The sequence below is a fragment of the Rhinoderma darwinii genome, chromosome 1 (genome assembly GCF_050947455.1).
Source record: "Rhinoderma darwinii isolate aRhiDar2 chromosome 1, aRhiDar2.hap1, whole genome shotgun sequence".
Taxonomy (NCBI): domain Eukaryota; kingdom Metazoa; phylum Chordata; class Amphibia; order Anura; family Rhinodermatidae; genus Rhinoderma; species Rhinoderma darwinii.
The window spans coordinates 216160264-216183873 of NC_134687.1; the positions used below are offsets into that span (position 1 = coordinate 216160264).

At 37.6% G+C, this 23610-nt stretch overlaps 1 protein-coding gene across 2 annotated transcripts in view; it reads right to left on the reverse strand.

Moving 5' to 3' along the window:
* The window catches only part of SH2D4A (SH2 domain containing 4A), a 123956-nt gene extending 100580 nt beyond the window's left edge, over window positions 1-23376 (reverse strand). For both annotated transcript variants that reach the window (XM_075849846.1, XM_075849845.1), the window contains exons 1-2: window positions 23291-23376; window positions 2763-3106 (exon numbers count right to left, since the gene is read on the reverse strand). In XM_075849846.1, the coding sequence (XP_075705961.1) occupies window positions 2763-2943 (181 nt within the window). In that variant the 5' untranslated portion in view covers window positions 2944-3106; window positions 23291-23376. The remainder of the gene's footprint in view (window positions 1-2762; window positions 3107-23290) is intronic.
* Window positions 23377-23610: the final 234 nt, after the last annotated feature.

The following is a 23610-nucleotide window of genomic DNA, read 5'->3' on the forward strand; positions in this document are numbered from 1 at the left end:
TCCTGTATATACTACAAGGGAACGACTGACTATACATGGGTCTGCCCTATAAACACCATAAGCATCGCCATAAAGTACCGTTCTGTTTCAACAGCAGTAAGAGACGCAAAATTCACAGTGAAAATATTCCTTGAAATTCTGCAAATGAGGATCATTCAACTACTTTCTGAGCAATTTTAGATAGACAACTGCATGCACACCATAAGTCACCACGTTCTTCTCTACATCACTTTGTTATACTTCTAGTAAAACCAGTTACTGTTTCTCAAAATACCTTTCAAAAGTCCTTCCAGCAATGTACTTTCACTGACACGTCAACAAATGATAAACGTTCCTCATATGTGTCTTTAAATAATAATAGTCTGCATCCTCAGTATTGGTAAATGTATTGCGAAATTAATGGACTAGTTCTAAATGTCTACTAAAATAATGTTATACCAACAATTCTATCTATCTATCTATCTATCTATCTATCTATCTATCTATCTATCTATCTATCTATCTATCTATCTATCTATCTATCTATCTATCTATCTATCTATCTATCTTGTAAGTGCAGGCCTTGGGGAACAGACCCTCGTCCCGTTTATATAACCAAAGAAATAGGCAGCACTCCGTAGGTCAAGTGTAAAAATGGGGTATTTTAAAAAATAAAGTACCCCCTTATTTTCACTTGACCTACAGAGTGCTGCCTATTTCTTTGTCTGTCTGTCTGTCTGTCTATCTATCTATCTATCTATCTATCTAACTATTCCTTCGCTGGACGTCATGTCATTGTGTACTGTGGTGATGAATCCATATTCCCACAAGAGGTTTAAGATATTGACAGGCTCCCTACTGAATTTATTAAAATGGGAGTTAGTTTATATACCTGTGATATATATATATATATAAAATTACATTCTACATTGACTGTCATTCTAGCTAGTTATTCCTTTAAATCCCTTTGAACAGCCCATTCCTAAATACAGCATTTCCTTATATCTTTCTTCCTGTTTTTAGATTGTCATAATAGGTCTTTTATGAGTCACATCCACAAACAATATTTTTGTTTTTAGTGACAGATGATGACTGTTTTGATGGATTATATTTTGAATATAAAAAGCACTTAGCTGATTTACCAGTATATAAACTGGAGTGTAATTTATCCCTAGGAGAAAACAATTTAAAGGGAACCTGTCACCAGCATTTCACCTATTAAACCAGCAATACCTGGTGGCAGTGGGTGAAAAATCATTTCTATATAACCTATAATTGTCTTCGTAGTTGGCTCTGTAGCTTGACTATTCAGTATTTTAGTGTTCCCACATCGTATGCAAATTAGCATCAGAGTCAAATCTTCATTCCTCAAGCTTTTCTGAGTTAACCCCACCTACTTACTTTTGATTGACAGCTCCTTGCCTCCCCCCAGCACACAGAAAATTTGGCGCTTGCGCATCGATGACCTGTTCTGGAGCGTGCACACAACGGGACACCATAGCGGCGCATGCGCAGTAACTAGATTTCCGGCTCGGATGAAGCAGAGAAGGGTGTCGGACCAGACATGATGGGTGCATGTGCGCTATTTCAGACGAGATTTGGCTATTCAGGCCAGGCCAGGCATAAGGAGAGGAATGAAGGAGACTGCCGGTTTATTACCATAAAAGGAGCAAAATGTTTGCAGACCGTTATTTACAGTCAGAGGAGGAGGTGTTAACCAGCAAAGAAGTTATGATGAGCTAAGAGAGAAGGAACCTAGAACAAATATATTCATCAGTGGTCATACTGTATGTGTACTACCGAGGAGGATTAATGGGTGCAACCCCACCTTCAATTGTGACAAATGTCATGGAGTTTGTGGGACAGACTCAGGTTCACCACTGTCCCAGCATATGATTGTAACTTCACTTACTTAATAACCAGCTATGGCAGTAGAGATGATTTTATGAGTGATCGCCTGATTTGCCGCTCACATATGACTTGCTTCTAGTGGTGCAGAGCAGCTTGGGTCGGTGAATGGGTAAGCAGCTGGAGATCTATGGGGGTTATGAGACAGGCAATGGTGGCCCTTTGGCAGTCAATGCAGGCACTATGGCTGACAATAGGGGCACTAAGGCAGGCAAAGGGGCTCTTCAGTTTGCAATAAGAGCTTTGTAACTGGCACAGGGATCTTTGCAGCTGTAACAGTGCTGTGACTCTGTGGCGGACACTTTATGGACTCCCTGAAAAAGGCACTATATGGAGCACTGACTAGCACTTTTATGAGTACACTGAGGTTCAGGAACTACAGTTAGCCAATGAGGCAAAATTAAATTTACATGGCTTTGTTTATCCTCTTAAATTTTCCATTTATTAATGATTTTATCACTTTTTACTTTAGCAAATGTCCAACACTTGTTTGTAAGTTCGGGCTGTGTTTTCTTGTGTATATATACACACACATTTACTAAAATTGAAAAATAAAAGCTATAAAATTACTTTTTATATAACATATATAACATCTAGCACAGGTGGGACAAGAAACCCAGTGATTCCATTGGTTGATTTTGGTAACATCTCCTCTGTTCTTTTTGTTTTTCTTAGATCTATAATAAATTCATATTTTTAAGTATGTCTCAAGACACGACAGCTGTGTTCCTCTACTGTAGTTTGGAATTGAGACACAACATTATACACTATAAAAAAATACACATATCCAACCAAGATTAAAAAGTACTGTGGGCTACAAACTGTTAACAGTCCATTTTATATAGATTGCTATTTTTTTCTGTTTTAGAACTTACCTTTCTTAAGCTTGTTATTTTTTGGTAATTCCTTATTCAGTTCACAGTTTGCTTCTCTCTCTTTCCATCTTCGTACTTGCTCTTCCCTCATCTTAAAGAACAAGATCTGTTTCTGTTCTTCACTAAGTTCTGCCAGAAGTTCTGGATCAATGTACATATCAGCTAATATTTGCTTAAGCATGACTGCTATTGAGTGTGAACACTTTTTAAATAAGAATTCCTCAGATGTTAGAATAATCCAATTGGTTGGATTATAAATGGAGATATTTCTTTGCAAATCAATGCTTTGAAACACAACTGCATATTATAGGATCCATGTCAAAGTATGAATGAAATAAGCATTCCTGGAAAGATAAAAATAAAATAAAATTGATCATTAGAAAATAATAATATATAATGCAGTAAGACATATGACAGAATATTCCAGGACCTCATGGTGTGTTATCTGTGGTTTTCTATAAGACTGTAAGTGATTGACTTAACAGTGCACACAATACATAAATTTATCATGTATAAATGTATCATGTATAAATGTGTTATGTATAAATGTATCATGTATAAATGTATCATGTATAAATGTATCATGTATAAATGTATCGTGTATAAATGTATCATGTATAAATGTATCGTGTATACTGTATAAATGTATCATGTATAAATGTATCATGTATAAATGTATCATGTATAAATGTATCGTGTATAAATGTATCATGTATAAATGTGTTATGTATAAATGTATCATGTATACTGTATAAATGTAAAATGTATAAATGTATCGTGTATAAATGTATCGTGTATAAATGTATCGTGTATAAATGTATCGTGTATAAATGTATCATGTATAAATGTGTCATGTATAAATGTATCATGTATAAATGTATCATGTATAAATGTGTCATGTATAAATGTATCGTGTATAAATGTATCATGTATAAATGTATCATGTATAAATGTGTCATGTATAAATGTGTCATGTATAAATGTGTCATGTATAAATGTATCATGTATAAATGTATCGTGTATAAATGTATCGTGTATAAATGTATCATGTATAAATGTATCATGTATAAATGTGTCATGTATAAATGTGTTATGTATAAATGTATCATGTATAAATGTATCATGTATAAATGTATCATGTATAAATGTGTCATGTATAAATGTATCATGTATAAATGTATCGTGTATAAATGTGTCGTGTATAAATGTATCGTGTATAAATGTATCGTGTATAAATGTATCATGTATAAATGTATCATGTATAAATGTGTCATGTATAAATGTGTCATGTATAAATGTGTCATGTATAAATGTGTCATGTATAAATGTATCGTGTATAAATGTGTCGTGTATAAATGTATCGTGTATAAATGTATCATGTATAAATGTATCATGTATAAATGTGTCATGTATAAATGTGTCATGTATAAATGTGTCATGTATAAATGTATCATGTATAAATGTATCATGTATAAATGTGTCATGTATAAATGTGTCATGTATAAATGTATCGTGTATAAATGTATCATGTATAAATGTATCATGTATAAATGTGTCATGTATAAATGTGTCATGTATAAATGTGTCATGTATAAATGTATCATGTATAAATGTATCATGTATAAATGTGTCATGTATAAATGTGTCATGTATAAATGTATCATGTATAAATGTATCGTGTATAAATGTATCATGTATAAATGTATCATGTATAAATGTGTCATGTATAAATGTGTTATGTATAAATGTATCATGTATAAATGTATCATGTATAAATGTATCATGTATAAATGTGTCATGTATAAATGTATCATGTATAAATGTGTCATGTATAAATGTGTTATGTATAAATGTGTCATGTATAAATGTATCATGTATAAATGTGTCATGTATAAATGTATCATGTATAAATGTATCATGTATAAATGTATCATGTATAAATGTGTCATGTATAAATGTGTCATGTATAAATGTATCATGTATAAATGTATCATGTATAAATGTGTCATGTATAAATGTATCATGTATAAATGTATCATGTATAAATGTGTCATGTATAAATGTATCATGTATAAATGTGTCATGTATAAATGTATCATGTATAAATGTATCATGTATAAATGTATCATGTATAAATGTGTCATGTATAAATGTGTCATGTATAAATGTATCATGTATAAATGTATCATGTATAAATGTGTCATGTATAAATGTATCATGTATAAATGTGTCATGTATAAATGTGTCATGTATAAATGTATCATGTATAAATGTATCGTGTATAAATGTATCATGTATAAATGTATCATGTATAAATGTGTCATGTATAAATGTGTTATGTATAAATGTATCATGTATAAATGTATCATGTATAAATGTATCATGTATAAATGTGTCATGTATAAATGTATCATGTATAAATGTGTCATGTATAAATGTGTTATGTATAAATGTGTCATGTATAAATGTATCATGTATAAATGTGTCATGTATAAATGTATCATGTATAAATGTATCATGTATAAATGTATCATGTATAAATGTGTCATGTATAAATGTGTCATGTATAAATGTATCATGTATAAATGTGTCATGTATAAATGTGTCATGTATAAATGTATCATGTATAAATGTATCATGTATAAATGTGTCATGTATAAATGTATCATGTATAAATGTGTCATGTATAAATGTATCATGTATAAATGTATCATGTATAAATGTGTCATGTATAAATGTGTCATGTATAAATGTATCATGTATAAATGTATCATGTATAAATGTGTCATGTATAAATGTATCATGTATAAATGTATCATGTATAAATGTGTCATGTATAAATGTATCATGTATAAATGTATCATGTATAAATGTATCATGTATAAATGTATCATGTATAAATGTGTTATGTATAAATGTGTCATGTATAAATGTATCGTGTATAAATGTAACATGTATAAATGTGTTATGTATAAATGTATCATGTATAAATGTATCGTGTATAAATGTAACATGTATAAATGTGTTATGTATAAATGTATCATGTATACTGTATAAATGTAAAATGTATAAATGTATCATGTATAAATGTATCATGTATAAATGTATCGTGTATAAATGTATCATGTATAAATGTATCATGTATAAATGTATCATGTATAAATGTATCATGTATAAATGTATCATGTATAAATGTATCTTGTATAAATATATCATGTATACTGTATAAATGTAAAATGTATAAATGTATCATGTATAAATGTATCATGTATAAATGTATCGTGTATAAATGTATCATGTATAAATGTATCATGTATAAATGTATCATGTATAAATGTGTTATGTATAAATGTGTCATGTATAAATATATCATGTATAAATGTATCTTGTATAAATATATCATGTATACTGTATAAATGTAAAATGTAGAAATGTATTATGTAGAAATGTATTATGTAGAAATGTATCATGTAGAAATGCAACATGTATACATGTATCAAGTAAAAATGTATTATGTATAAAAGTAAGATGTATAATGTATACATTTATCATGTATAAATGTAACATGTACAGTGCCAGATCATGTTAAATAAAAATTCCTAGCATGGTCTTCTAGCCCAGCCAATCTTTTGCAGTCTACAGTATTCAAGGTCAAGGTTAAAATTGACATTAGAGGAAGGCAACATTTATAAACATGTAATCTTTCAACCTGCTATTTCCAATTACTTTCATTCTGGATTATGGGTTATCCATACATAATTACTGAGTATTACAGATAAATATATCACAACATAACATCATGTCACAAAAAAATACTGTAGTTTTACCCATGAAAATATACTCTCTTCTGTTAGTCATCATTCCACCACATCAAAATAACCTTAATTATTGGTCAAAGAAAATAAGATATAGCATTAAGTCTTGTTCTCTTATAATGTTACGATGCTGACCTTTATATTGTAATTTTTACTTGATTCATTCTAACAGTTTCTTTAAAAAACGAAAATCATAAAACTTGTAATTCCTATTTATACTTTGCATCCAAGAGGAATTTTGAACAGACCATACCTAGAATACTGAGTACAGTTTGTGGCACCTTGGATACAACCTTATTAATGGGATATATGGATTTAGTTATTTCTTATTGGACATCAGTCCCTGTCCTTAATGGGACTCACAATCTAATTTCTCTAACAGTAAAAAGACAAAAAAAGAAAACAACTATAAGTTTTTATGTCCATATGCAATAGCTCAAGTATCTCCTTCTCTCTCTGTGTCTCTCACCTAATGTTATTGACTAAGCATTTTTGGAGAATATATGGAAATCATGAACGGGTCTAATGGTCTAACTAAGGCTGGTATCACATGGCCGCATTTATGCCGGAAATAGCTCACCTTGGTTCTTACACATTCATGTTTTGAATCATTGTTGAACCTAAACCTTGTTTTGTAAATAAATAATATATATATATATATATATATATATATATATATATATATATATATATCTCCAAAAAAGAGAACGTGAAGCAGCACTCAAATAAAGTGAATTTATTCATCCAACATCTTGTTTCACTTTACTTGTGTGCTGCTTCACGTTCTCTTTTTCGGATATCTAACACATAAGGAGAGGTCACTCCTTTATTTTTGAAGCTTTGCACCAGCCTAGTCAGGCATTTGTTCCCAGTGCTGCTCCAATCCTCTGCTTTTATATATATATATATATATATATATATATATATATATATATATATATATATATATATATATAAATAAACTATGCTCTGGGTTCTCATAATGTAGTGGCACTAATTTCTTTCCCTAGTTGTCTCATAAGAAAATATGCCACCACCTTGCTGTGTAAACCTGACCACATTTTTCTATGTGTGCAAAAGGCAGTATGTGATTGGAGTAAGAATATTTGCTCAAACATGGCCTAAACAGAGAGATTGAAGAATATACTGAAAAATATATCACAGATTCTGTTGGAGAAAAACTAAAAACTACACATGGAATGCAGCAAGATCCAAGTGAACAAAAGCAGCTTGTTCTCAGTGATTGCATCATTTCTGTGACCTTTCTGAGATTTATTTACTCCAATTTAGACCCATAATTTTATCACCGGACCAAAGATCTCATAAGGCATAACTTAGTAATAGCATTTTTAATATTATCAACAATTTCATGCACTAGGGATTAGCTAATACTATACATGACTATACCAATGCAATATTCTACAGACATTCATCACGTAAGCCATGTAGATGAACACTAGTAATTTGGACCTGCTGTTTTTGAAGGATATAAGAATCAGTGTGTGGTTTCACTAGATGTACATACCCGTAAGTTAAAGGGGTTTTCCATACATGGAATATTTTCCAGGCCTAATCTTTAGGAAAGGCCATTAATATCTGATTGTTGGGAGTCCGACTCACGGCGCTCCCTCTGATCAGCTGACTGAATGGTCTGCGATACCCCAGGCACAGTACTTTAACCAGGCACTGCGCCGTTCATGTGGTTGTGGTTAAATGGGACTGAGCTGCAGTGCCAGGCACAACCACAATCAAAGTTACAGCACTGTGCCCAGTTAAACATTGAAAGGGATGCAGCCCCTTCAATTTGCTCATTGGCGGGGGTGCCGGGAGCTGGACCCCACCGATCAGATATTGATCACCTATCCTAAGGAAAGACCACCAATATTACAGCATCGGAAAACCACTTTAATTAGCTTCTAAATATGTTAGGTGTAGCATTCTGTATTTTGGTGTGTAAATGGGTGTGTGATTGTGGGAAGGAGATTAAACTGTATGCCATATACTGTATGTTATATACATATACTGAAGAACAACGCACATGAATAAGCATTCTTCTTTCAGTTCTGCATAAAGGGTCTAATGTATCAAAACAGTTTAAGCCAGGTTCAGACAGTGAAGTTTTTGGTACATCTTTTTGTTAGCCAAGATGATGAGTAGATAAAAAATAGGAAATTAATTAAAAAGTTTCTTCATCTAGACAACCCCTTCTTAAAAAAGATCTGCCCTAGGAACTCCCAGCAATCAACTGATATTTACCAGGGACATTTTTTAGTGCCTCTGCATGACATTCATTTAAATGCCCCCCTTTCTTTATAATGTCAATATGCCCCAAATGGGCATATGTATAGTGGATGTGAGCAGCTACATGGATGCTTTGCAGTGTGACTGACAATACTGCTCTCTGGTCCTATTATACTACGGTCCTATACCAGGAGATCTCCGCACACAGCCCTCATCACTCTATGGCCTACGTCTATATACGTCTGTGCGACGCACGTGCTTTTCACGCGGGTCGCACGGCCCTATACAAGTCTATGGGGTAGTGCAGACAGTTCGTGAGTTTTGCGCAGCGTGAGTCCGCTGCGTAAAACTCACGACATGTTCTATATTTCGCCATTTTTCGCGCATCACGCACCCATTGAAGTCAATGGGTGCGTGAAAACCACGCATGCCGCACGGAAGCACTTCCGTGCGAACTGCGTGATTCGCGCAACAGCTGTCAAACTCTGAATGTAAACAGAAAAGCACCACGTGCTTTTCTGTTTACAAACATCCAAATGGAGTGTCATAATGAAGGCGGCTGCGCGAAAATCACGCAGCCGCGCATCATACACTGATGACACACGCAGCTGTTAAGTGCCTTTTGCGCACGCAAAACGTCACATTTTTTGCGTGCGCAAAACGCACACGCTCGTGTAAATCAGGCCTATCACTTAAACATAGTTTTCACATACCACACACATTTGCATGTCTAACACTTTTGTTATTTCTTTTCACGCCAAAATAAATTTTTATTTATCTGTTTTCAAGTTTCCTTATACCACAGCTCTTCTTGTATTTCCTTCTAAGTGCTATATGAGAACTTGAATCACAGGAAGGATAAAGAAGATCCACATCTCTATTGAGTAATCTCACTTACCCAAATTCCTGAGATTCCAAGACAAATATGTTTTTTGTTAGTGTCCCTCCAGAATACAGATTAACCTTCTAGCAGAAGACAGAATAAGCTGCAATATGAGCTTTGTACCAAAATATTTATTAATAGTATTACTGCTATCTGAATTATATATAACAGACATATACTGTATTTATATTCTAACCACCAATATTGGATATGTACAGCGTATAGAACTTGTCTACATCTTTTCCACAGGGAGGTTTGCATTTTCTGTGCACTAAAATGATGGGTACATACATAACAATTCAATCATATGAGATATGTGTTCAATGTTCTTTAGGTTGATATACACAGCAGACTAACTAGTTTCTCACGGTAACTTCAGGGAATTTAATACTTCTCTCAATTTTGTATATTGTTTATAAAGAACTAATACTAAAGATGCATATGTTTTGTGCTTCTTCTTCTTCTTCTTCTTCTTCTTCTTCTTCTTCTTCTTCTTCCTCTTCATGACATCGGTTTATAACCTCTTCCCGCTGCAGCCACTTTTGACCTTCCTGAAAGAGCCCTATTTTTCAAATCTGACATGTGTCACTTTTAGTGGTAATAACTTTGGAATGCTTTTACTTATATAAACGATTTCTGAGATTATTTTCTCGTGACACATTGTACTTTAAGTTAGTGGTAAAATTTGGTCGATACATTTAGTAGTTAATTGTGAAAAACACCAATCTTTTAGCGAAAAATTGAAAAAATTTGAATTTTTCTAAATTTTAATGTATCTGCTTATAAGACAGATAGTAATACCACACAAAATAGTTGCTAAATAACATTTCCCATATGTCTACTTTATGTTTGCATTGTTTATTGAACATCCTTTTATTTTTCTAGGACTTTACAAGGCTTAGAACTTTAGCAGAAATTTCTCACATTTTCAAGAAAATTTCAAAAGGCTATTTTTACAGGAACCAGTTCAATTGTGAAGTGGCTTATACAATACAAACCCCCAACTACACTCCACAAGGAATTCATCTAGGGGAGCAGTGAGCATTTTGACCCCACAGGTGTTTCCTAGTTTTTTTTAGAATTTGGATGTGAAAATGAAAAACTTTTTTCCAATAAGATGTAGATTTAGCTAAAAAAAACAATGTCCACAAGGAATAAAAAAGAAAAAGCCACCTAACATTTGTAAAGCAACTTCTCTGGAGTACGGAAATGCCCCATATGTGAGCATCAACTGCTGTTTGGGCACACGACATGGCTAAGAAGAGAAGGAGCGCCTTTTGGAGCACAGATTCTGCTGGATTGGTTTTTTGACACCATGTCGCTATTGCAAAGCCCCTGTGGGACCAAAACAGTGGAAACTACCCAAATGTGACTCCATTTGGGGTACTACACCCTTTGAGGGATTAATATAGGGGTGTAGTGAGCATGTTAACTCTGCAGGTGTTTTCCAGAAATTAGTGTGCACTCGATGTTGCAGAGTGAAAATTGAAATTTTTCCAAAGATATGCCAATATGTGGCGCCCAGCTTGTGCCACTATGTAAAGACAGCTCTGTAATTATTATGCTGTGTTTCCCAGTTTTGGAAATACCCTACATGTCTCCCTAACTTTTTGCCTGGACGTTCGACCAGGCTCAGGAGTGAAAGAGCACCATGCGAAACTGAGGCCTAATTTGGCTATTTACAAAGTATTAGTTCACAATTCCAGAGGCTCTGATGTGAAATAATAAAATAGAGAAGTGACCCCATTTTGGAAACTACACCCCTTACTCCTCAAGGCATTTATTAAGGAGTGTAATGAACGTTTTCACCCCACAAGTCTTTTCCATAAATGAATGCGTTGCGGATGATGCAAAGTAAAAATGAAAATTTTTCCCTAGATATGCCATTTCAGTGGAAAATATGTAGTGCCCAGCTTGTGCCACTGGAGACACACAACCCAAAAATTTATAAAAGTCTTCTCATGGGTATGGCAATGCCATACATGTGAAAGTAAACAGCTGTTTGGGCACATTGTAGGGCTCAGAAGGAAGGGAGCTCCATTTGGCTTTTGGAGCATGGATTTTGCTTGGTAGTAGTGTTTGAGTATTGCTGGTGTTTTAAATTATAATGTGTGGGTACATGTAAGCTGGGCAGAGTTCATCAGAGGCATAGTCAGGTGCAGTGGCATAACTACCACTGTAGAAGCCATAGGGGCTGCTACGGGGCCTGCGTCATGAGACGGCCCCCCCATGCCCAGAGCCTTCGCTAGCAGCCGGTATGCCTGCTACAGCGGTAGCGACACCACTTCGGATGCAGATACTATTGAACACTATAACAGAGCAGGGAGGTATCTCCCTGCTCTGCCATAGGCTACTGTATACAGCGGCGCAGCCCTAGGGGTCGCAACGGTCACAATTGCCACTGGGCCCCTAAACCTGGGGGGCCTGCAGGGGGACAGCTATGGATGGCATTATACTGTGGGGCAGCTATGGGGGGCATTATATTGTGGGAGCAACTATAGGGGCATTATACTGTGTGGGGGCAGCTATAGGGGGCATTATATTGTGGTGGCAGCTATGGGGGGGCATTATACTGTATGGGGGGCATTATACTGTGGGGACATCTATGGGGCATTATACTGTGGGGGCAGCTATGGGAGGCATTATACTGTTTGGGAGAAGCTATGGAAGGCATTATACTGTGTGGGGGCAGCTGTGGGGGGCATTATACTGTGGGGGCAGCTATGGGGGTAATATGCTGCATGGGGCAGCAATGGGGCATTTTACTGCATGGGGCACCTATGTGGCATTTTACTGCATGTGGGCCTCTGTGTGGGCATTATACTTTATGGGGGCATTATACTGTATGGTCGCAGCTATGGGGGCATTATACTCTGTGGGCTGAACTGGGTGTGTATGAGCGGGGATTGGGTGGGATTAGAGGCGTGGCTTAAAAGAAAAAAAAATTGCAGCTGCCCGCCACATCGATTGTCCCTCGTTGTGATACTTGAAAGTATATCACAGTCTACAGGGAGAGCTGTATAGCACTGTATGGGGAGGCTGTATATCAATGTCTACAAGGGGCGCTATATAGCACTGTATGGGGAGGTTGTATAACACTTTCAACAGGGGGAGCTGTAGAGCACGGTCTACAGGGGGGCTGTATAGCACGGTCTACAGGGGGGGCTGTATAGCACGGTCTACAGGGGGTGCTGTATAGCACGGTCTACAGGGGGCGCTGTATAGCACGGTCTAGAGGGGGGCTGAATAGCACTGTCTACAGGGGGCTGAATAGCACTGTCTCCAGGGGGACTGTATAGCACTGTCTACAGGGGGGCTGTATAGCACAGTCTAAAGGAGGGGGCTGTATAGCACTATTTACAGGGGGCACTATCTACAAGGCCAGGCTGTGTGTGTCACCCAGGGGAGGGGGGCCCAGTCAAATATTTGCTATGGGGCCTAGTGTTTCCTAGTTATGCCCCTGTTCAGGTGGTATAATAATGGGGTAGAAAAACCAATAAAATAATCCATAGATGTGTGGTACGCTGTGAAGCAATCCTTTATGCACAGGCCAGTGTCGCACTGATAAATGGTGTCCTATCTTATCCCTCTTTTGGTCGACACTCCGCACCTTTGCAGTTTGGGGAACTTTGCTGGGAAAGGTCCTGCTATAATACGGGCACCCTCGCTTCCAGCAGATATGTTTGGGCCCTACCCTTCCTGGTTCCTTAACTTTAGGGCCTTGATAAATCGCCTCTTGAAACAGAAGAAATATTCCCCTCGGGCACAACTGCATATTTTTTCTTTCTTGACTTATGGGAGCCATAACTCATTTTATTTTTTCATATTTTTTCATAGACGTAGTGGTACGAGGCTGTTTTTTAGCGGAACGACCTATAGTTATTATTGGTACCAGTTTGGGCTACATGCGACTTTTTGTTCACTTTTTATCCTATTTTTTTGGGAGGCAAGGTGACCAAAAAAAAGCAATTCTGGCATCGTTTTTTTATATATATACAGCGTTCACCAAGCGTTATAAATTACATGTTAACTTTACTCTGCGGGTCAGTACAATTTCGGCTATACCAAATTTATAACACTTTTTTGTTTTATAACTTTTTGCACAATAAAATTACTTTTGTAAAAAGAATGTATTTATTCTGTCGCCATGTTGTGAGAACGATAAAGTTTTAATTTTTTTTCATTGACGGATCTGTATGAGGGCTTGTTTTTTGCAAGACGAGCTATAGTTTTTATAGGTATCATTTTTGGATACATGTCACTTTTTGATCATTTTTTATTCAAATTTTTGTAGGGCAAAGTGACCAAAAAACAGAAAGTCTTTTTTTTTTTACGCTGTTCACCGGGTGGAATAAACAACATAAAATTTTTATAATTCAGGCCTTTATGAACGTGGCAATACCAAATATGTATGGTTTATTTATTTTTTTCAATAATAAAGGACTTATTATTTTGTAACTTTTTTTTTCACTTTTTTGACACTTTGTTTTAGGCCTCATGCACACGACCGTAGCCATGTGCACGGCCGTGATTTTCGGGTCGGCCGGCTGCGGACTGTCAGCCGCGAGCCGCCCGCAAATCGCGGGTCATGCACATGGCTACGGTCCATTATTTTCAACGAGCCCGGACCGCAGAAGACGGCCGTAATAAGACATGTCCGTTCTTTCTGTCGTGCGGGCTCCCGGGCCATGCATGGACCGTAAAAACTACGGTCGTGTGCATGGCCCCATAGGTATGAATGGAGCCGCAATTCTCCCGTGGATTTTCGGGGGAATTGCGGCCGCAAAAGCACGTTTGTGTGCATGGGGCCTTAGTCCCACAAGGGGATTTGAAGGTCCAACTGTCTGATTTATTTACTAATACATTGCACTACCTAGGTAGTGCAATGTATTAGATCTGTCAGTCATTCAATGTATTAGATCTGTCAGAGCTAGCTCCAGTCCCTGCCATTACAGGAGGTTATCAGCTGTAACATACAGCTGACAACAACCGCTGATGATGCCAGACCAGCTTCTGAGCCAGCGCTATCTTGCTGTCAGCTACAGAAGCATTTTAGGCACCGCCTCCGCAGACCGGGAGGCTAGTATTAGGCCTAAGGTTGAAATTGCAGCCACCGGCCCCCTGGTAATTTTGTTGCCGGGGTGGCGATGTGCTGCAAACACATTAAATGCAGCAATCACTTTTGACGGCTGAATTTAAGGCGTTAATGACGGGATCGGAGCTAACTCTGGTCTTAAGCATTACAAAAAAAAGTCAGGAAGGGGTCAATAGTGACAGCAGCATTTAACCCCTTCCCGCCGCAGCCATTTTTCAGATTTTCATTTTCGTTTTTTCCTCCCCACCTTCCAAAAGCCATAGCTTTTTTTATTTTTCTGTTGATATAGTCCTATGAGGCCTTGATTTTTGCTGGACAAGTTGTAGTTTTTTGTAGCACCATTTAATGTGCCATATAATGTACTAGGAAACAGGAAAAAAATGATTTGTGGGGTAGAAAATGAAAAATACAGCGATTCCTCCATTGTTTTTTGCGCTTAGTTTTTACGGAATTCACTGTGCAATTAAAACAACATGTTAACTTTATTCTGTGGGTCAATACGACTACGGCGATACCAAATATATATAGTTTTTTCTATAGTTTACTACTTTTACAAGTAAAAACTTAAGTGTAAAAAATAAAATTTATTTTGTGTCCCCAAATTCTGAGAGCCATAACTTTTATTTTTCCGTCGATTAAGTGGTATGATGGCTTATTTTTGTGTGGGATAAGCTGTAGATTTCAATGATACCTTTTTGGGGTACATTTAACTTTTTGATCACTTTTTATTTCATTTTTTGTGGGAGATGAGGTGACAAAAAAAATAGAGATTCTGGCGTTTTTTTTTTTATGGTATTCACTGTGCGGGTTAAATAATGATATATTGTAATAGTTCAGACTTTTACAGATGTGGCGAAACCAATTATGTTTATTTATTTTATTTTTTTACTATGCTCGAGGGGGAAAATGGGAACATGGGGGGTTTTTGAACTTTTTATATATATATATATATTTTTTTTACATAAAAAAACCTTTATTTTGTACAAATTTTTACTTTTTTTATTAGTCCCCCTAGGAGATATCAACCAGTGATCGTTAGATCGCTTGCACTATATACTGCAATACTAATGTATTGCAATATATCGTGATTCTGACAGGCTTCTAAGCCCTGCCGGAGGCAGCGCTTAATAAGAGCACAAAGATGGCGGACCTGGGGGCCTTCATTAGGCCCCCAGGCAGCCATAGCTCAAGTGCGATCTCGCTCGTTACTCTGAAGTGTCGGCTGTAACATACAGCTGAGACCAGTATCATATGGTGCGGGTTTACTCAGTGCGCCCGTTCCATACTTCCCCTACCCGACTTTGGCGTATGGATATGTCAAATGTCGGGAAGGGGTTAAGTGGTTTGACAAAGGAAGGGGGCTCCCTCTGTCAGCCATCAGCGGCCCGCAAATGCGATCGTCACCCACCGGTGGGTTGCCATGGCAGCTGGGGCCTAACAAAGTTTCCGTCATGGTAACCATAGCGTCCGCGCTCCATGACGGAATAGTACGTCACAGGAGGAATACAGGAGCTATGACAGCTGCTGTCTCGTACAGCAGTTACCGCAGCTCCTATAGCGGGGACCGATTGCGGTGTCCTCGCTGATTAACCCCTTAAAAACCGCGTTATATAGCGATCGTGGCTTCTTATTTGTTAAACCACCATCGACGGCCCGCTACATGATAGCGGGCAGCGATGGTTGCTATGGCAACCGGACGCCTAACAATGGCGTCTGGCTATGCCATCTACGGAAGCCTAGTGGGTCCTGACAAAGTCATGTAGTGCAGTGTATTAGAATAGCGATCAGAGCCTCCTGCCCTCAAGCTCCCTAGTGGGACAAAGTAATAAAGTAAAGAAAAGTTAAAAAAAGTTATGTAAAAATAAGAAAATGAAAGTTTTAAAAAGTAAAAATCCGCCTTTTTCCCTTATTAGTCCTTTATTATTAATAAAAATAAACAAATAAACTATACATAATTGATATCGCCGCGTCCGTAACGGCCTGAACTACAAAATTATTTTGTTATTTATCCCGCTTGGTGAACGCCTTAAAAGAAAATAATAATAAACCATACCAGAATCACAATTGTTTGGTCACTTCACCTCCCAAAAAATTGAATAAAAAGAGATCAAAAATTCGGATGTACCTATTAAATGGTTCTGATCGAAAATACAGTTAGTTACGCAAAAAGCAAGTCCTCGCATGGCTTTCTTGATGGAAAAATAAAGAAGTTATGGCTCTTAGAATAAGGTAACTACTCAAAAAGTAAATTATTTTTTACAAAAAGTATTTTATTGTGCAAACGCCATAAGACATAAAAAAAAAAATAAACATATGATATTGCCGTAATCGTATCGCCACGCAGAATAAAGTGAATATGTCATTTATAGCGCACAGTGAACGCTGCAAAAAAAAATAATTATAGAATAAAAAACAATAGTAGAATTGCTGTTTTTTGTCACCACGCCGCTTAAAAACAGAATAAAAATTGATGAAAAAGTCGCATGCATCTCAAGAAAACTACAATGAATTCCTCAAGGGGTCTAGTTTCCAAAATAGGGTCACTTTTGGGGGGTTTCCACTGTTTGGCACCACAAAACCTCTTCAAACCGGACCTGGTGCCTAATAAAAACGGAGGCCTCAAAATCCTCTAGGTGCTCCTTTGCTTCTGAGGCCGGTGCTTCAGTCCATTACCACACAAGGGCCACATGTGGGATATTTCTCAAAACTGCAGAATCTGGGCAATAAATATTGAATTGCGTTTTCCTGGTAAAACCTTCTGTTTTACAGAAAAAAATGGAATAAAAAGGATTTTCTGACCAAAAAATAAATATGTAAATTTCACCTCTACTTTGCTCTAAATTCCTGTGAAACACAGAAAGGGTTAATAAACTTTCTTTATGCTGTTGTGAATACTTTGAGGGGTCTAGTTTCTAAAATGGGGTGTTTGATAGGGGTTTCAAATATATAGGCTCCTCAAAGCAACTTCAGAACTGAACTGGAACCTAAACAAAAATAAAAATGAGGCAATACTTCGCTTACATTATACTGATAATGAGCAGTGCCCACTCCGAAGTGACCCCAGTTTTGACCGTTTGTATAAATGGAGACCCCTATTAGTCCATTTGAGTGGCCGGTTTACCTAAGCATACACCCCCGAGAATTGTATTTCTATTGATGAGTCCTTGGTACATTTTAAAGGGAGGCTTCAATTCCGCCAGTACCTGCCGAGTAAGAGGGCAATGTATGGCGTGAAGATGTATAAGCTGTGCGAGAGTTCATCAGGGTATACCTACAGATTTAGGATATATATGAAGGAAAGGACACAAGTATTCAGCCCCCAGAATGCTTCCCCTTACTGGGAGTCAATGCAAAAATTGTGTGGGATTTGTGTGGGTGGCCTCCCATCGCCACAAATGGGGTATTGCTGCACTCAGGAGAAATTGGGCAACAAAATGGGGTATTTTATTCCCTGTGAAAATTTGATGAAAAATGTAATGGAATTTTTTTTTTTTTTAATCCACAGCCCAAGTTCTGTGAAAAAACTGTGGGGTCTAAATGGTCACAACACCCATAAATGAATTCCTTGAAGGGTAATGCCGCACTCAGGACAAATTGGACAACAAAATGTGGTATTTTATTCCTTGTGAAAATGAGAAATTTTGAGCCAAAACTACATCTTATTGGAAAAAATGATTTAAAAAAAAAAAAAAAATCCCAGCCCAATTCAAATAAATTCTGTGAAAAAACTGTGGGGTCTAAATGGTCATAAGACCCATAAATGAATTCCTTGAGGGGTGTAGTTTCCAAAATGGGGTCACTTCTGGTGGGTTTCCATTGCTTTGATGCCTCTGGAGTTCTGCAAATGTGACATGGCACCCGAAAACCAATCCAGCAAAATCTGCACTCCAAAGAACACACAGCGCTCCTTCCCTTCTGAGGCCTCCCATGGGCCCAAACTGCAGTTTATCACCACAAATGGGGGTTTGCTGCACTCAGGAGAAATTGGGAAACAAAATGGGGTATTTTGTTCCCTGTGAAAATAAGAAATTTTGATGAAGCATGACATTTTATTGGAAGAAATTTCATTTTTTTAAATTTCACAGCACAATTTAAATACGTGCTGTGTAAAAACCGTGGGGTCAAAACGGTAACAACAACCATAAATGAATTTCTTGAGGGGTGTATTTTCCAAAAGGGCATACATTTTGGGGGATTCCTACTATTTTGGCACCTCAACACCTCTTCAAACCTGGCATGCTGCCTAAAATATATTATAGTAAAAAAGATGCCCCAAAATGCACTAGGTGCTTCTTTGCTTCTGGGGCTTGTGTTTTAGTCCACGAGCACACTAGAGACACACGTGGGACATTTCTAAAAACTGCAGAATCTGTACAATACATATTTAGTAGTGTTTCTCTGGTAGAACCTTTTGTGTTACAGAAAAAAATTGAATAAAATTGAAATTCAGCAAGAAAAATGAAATTTGAAAATTTCACCTCCACTTTGCTTTAATTCCTGTGAAATGCCTTAAGGGTTAAAAAAAACTTTCTAAATGCTGTTTTGAATACTTTAAGGGGTCAAGTTTTTTAAATGGGGTGTTTTATTGGGGCTTCTCATACATAGGCCCCTCAAAAAAAGGCTTTTGAAATTTTCTTAATATGAGAAATTGCTGTTAATGTTCTAAGCCTTGTAACGTCCAAGAAAAATAAAAGAATGTTCAAAAAACTATGCCAATCTAAAGTAGACATATGGGAAATGTGAACTAGTAACTATTTTGGGTGGTATAACCATCTGTTTTAGGCCTCATTCACACGGCAGGGTTTCCCGGCCGGGTGCCGGCTGTTCATAAATCGGCCGGCACCCGGCTGCATTAGGAATAATAGACCCCTAATGGGGCTATTCACACGACCGATTTTTTGACGGGCGGGAAAACCGGCCGTCAAAAAATAGGCCATGCTCTATCTTCGCCCGGGTACCCGGCCGCCCGGCTCCCATAGAAGTCTATGGGGCCGGGTAATACACGGCCATCACCGGGATGTGTCCCGAGTGATGGCCGGGTTTTCCGGAGCTTGCGCTCTATCTCCTCCTCCTCACAGCGCAGAGTGCATGTGAGGAGGAGGAGTTGATGCCATTCTGACGAATGGCATCGCTGTACACTGTGTGGCAGGGCCGGGGTGTACAGCAGGTGGAAGGGAGCGCTGCGCTGGCTCCCTTCCCCTGCTTGAAAAGAACCCTGGCCCAGCGATGGCGCCGCTAGCAGCTGCAGCTGCTGCTGCTGCTGCGGCTGCTACTACTGTAGCGACGCCACTATAGCAGAGCGGGGAGGTATCTCCCCGCTCTGCTATGTGCTACAGGCACTTTAGCTCCTTGAAGGAGCGGAATCCCCGTGTTTTCGGGGATTCCGCTCTTGGACAGAGCGCTTGATGTCTCTGTCCATATCTGGGCAGTGACATCAGGGGAAACTCCTGAAGCGGAATCCCCGAACACATGGGGATTCCCCTTCAGGAGTTGCCGCTGATGTCACTGTCCGGATCTGCCCGGCCTGGCACGGATGCAAAACTTAATGCAAACCGGCCGGGCAAAATGGCCGATTTTACCGGCCGACACTCGGGCTCGGGAACGACCCGGTCGTGTGAATCCCGCCTTACAAGCAGATGCATTTAAATTCATAAAAATTCTATTTTTTCTAAATTTTCCCTAAATTTTGCAATTTTTCACAAATAAATACTGAATATATCGACCAAATTTTACCACTAACATAAAGCCCAATGTCTCATTAGAAAACAATCTCAGAATCGCTTGGATAGGTTTAAGCATTCCGAAGTTATTACCACATAAAGTGAAATATGTCAGATTTGAAAAATGGGCTCTGAGCCTTAAAGAGACTCTTTCACGAGATTATAAGTACCCTATCTCCTACATAATCTGATCGGCGCTGTAATGTAGATAAGTGGTTTTTATTTTGAAAAACAAGAATTTTTGAGCAAGCTATGAGCAATTTTAGATTTATGCTAATTAGTTTCTTAATGACCAACTGGGCGGGTTTTTACTTTTTACCAACTGGGTGTTGTACAGAGGAGTGTATGACGCTGACTAATCAGTGACCAATCAGCGTCATACGCTTCTCATTGTTCCAGCCCAGCTTCTTTCACTGCACGATCACACTGTGCTGTGGATCATACATGGATGGAACAATGAGAAGTGTATGATGCTGATTAGTCACTGATTGGTCAGCCTCTTAGGCTGGGTTCACACGACCTATTTTCAGACGTAAACGAGGCGTTTTATGCCTCGTTTTACGTCTGAAACTAGGGCTACAATACGTCGGCAAACATCTGCCCATTCATTTGAATGGGTTTGCCGACATACTGTGCAGACGACCTGTCATTTACGCGTCGTCGTTTGACAGCTGTCAAACGACGACGCGTAAATTGACTGCCTCGGCAAAGAAGTGCAGGGCACTTCTTTGCAACGTAATTTCAGCCGTTCTTCATTGAACTCAATGAAGAGCAGCTCAAGATTTACGAGCGTCACAGACACCTCGTATATTACGAGGAGGAGCATTTACGTGTGAAACGAGGCAGCTGTTTTCTCTTGAAAACAGTATGTCTTTTCACACGTAAATGCCTGCTATCGTGTGCACATACCTTAACACTCCTCTGTACAACGCCCAGTTGGTAAAAAGTAAAAACACGCCCAGTTGTCTATTAAGAAACTAATTAGCATAAATCTAAAATTGCTCATAACTTGCTCAAAAATAATCGTTTTTCAAAATAAAAACCACAGTTGTTATCTACATTACAGCGCCGATCAGATTATGTAGGAGATAGGGCACTTATAATCTGGTGAAAGAGCCTCTTTAAGGCCAAAACAAGACTGCGTCCTTAAGGGGTTAAACGATAATGTTAACGTATCAGTAAATGGTACCTACAGAAAGTACAACTCGTCCCGCAAAAAACAAAGTCTTATACAGCTATGTCGAACAAAAAATTAAAAAGTTATGAGCAAAGTTATGAGGATGCAGAGGGAAATAAATAATATAAACAATAATAAAATAATTGCTCTGTCCTCAATGCCAAAATTGGCCGTGTCCTTAAGGGGTTAAGGGTTGAGTTTGACCCATGAATCCAGAACTGTTCCATGAACTGTAATTTCATTTTACAGTGGTGTAATAAAAAACACTTGCCCTTTGATAGGGCTATCAAAAAGATGCAAGAAGTCTGCTTCTCAGGCTAATGATAGGGCAGATTTATTGATAATGTCTTAATTATAGACAGCTTAAAAGTAGATGAGACAGGAATCCACCTACCCACAAATTTTAGGAATCCACTTACCCATTCCCCCTTTTCTAGGCAATTTCTAAGTGTCTAGTGAGGTGCAAAAATTATCGAAAACATGTAATAAATGTGGCACACACATGTGCGGCAGTTTTTGGCTCAACTTGAGCCACAATATAGGCACATTTTTATAAGTAATTCTCCCTCTCTGAGTTTACAAATAAGGTCTACATTGAGAAGTTGTTGTAGGTTCCTTCAATGCTACAAATTAAAAAGCAATGGCCATCCGACAGAAACAAATCCTTGACGGCTAATAATGTCTTAATTATTTTCCTAAATAGTAAATTATTGTAAAAACAGTATATGGTTTCTTCTATGGTTTTCATCAGCTTGCCCTAACAGTCACCAGTAGTCCTCCACTCTATTATATACTGTATATAAAAAATGGGCATAGACCTCAGACCTAAAAGTCCAAGATGAGAAACAGTACAGGGCTGTGTAGAGTCACAGTACTGAGAGAGGGCCCAGCTCTGAAATGTCCTTCTCCATAGTACCAATTTAACTCTTGCCAGCATGTTTATTTTTCAGGTGGATCTATTAAATGACTTGTGACTCTTGAAGTCTATAAGGTATTGCTGCACAACACATTTACACCTGTGTTTCTAAGGAGACCTTAAATGTTTCCGTAATTGCACATAGATGAGAATTTCGAGAATTTGAAATTTGTTGAACTCACATACTTTTCTATTAGTTACGCCCCTTATTAACCCGTATCTCTAATACAAACAGAAGAATTCCAGTATTACATTGGCAAAAGTTCAAAACTTTATGTATAGATTAAGAGAATGGGTGAGGTGCTTTGATTTACCTTTCACAGATTCAAATACTGACTTAGTTAGCAAAGAAGCCAAGGTAACAACTGCTCAAATAAAATAAAAAATAAAAAGAACACGAGGGCTGAAGGACTTTATAACTGTTTAAGGATTTAATGTCTGGACATTTACGTCACATAGCGGATGCATATAGGCATGCATTGGTAGATACCATATATTAAGTAGTACAGTAGCTGATTTATCTGTGCAGTGTAAAGAATAAATGTTATGTTACTATACACAAAGCGACTGTTTAATCATGAGTGAGTACAACATAGAAGACAACTAGAGGAAGAGTTATTGCATGTATCAGAGTTCTTAGGGTAACTTAGAACATAAAGACAATAAACATTCTGTACTCACCAAAACTTTCTTTGTTGTCTGAGGAAAGTCTGTAACTAACAATTCAATCTCTGCCCTGAAGGAAGTACACATGAATGGTGTCATTAGACTTGCTGGGCTGGGCATGAATACCTTGTATTTACATATCTCCACCCTAAAACCAGGCTGGAACTGGCTAGTAATACAGTAAGTTTCTTATGTTGTAGTTTTGGTCATAAGCACCACCTAGTGTATGACTTTAGTATTACAATGTTTTTTAAAAATTGGAATCTACTGTACAGTGAATGCAAATTACAGCATAATTATACATTATCACACAAAATAAGACCCACACTATTTGT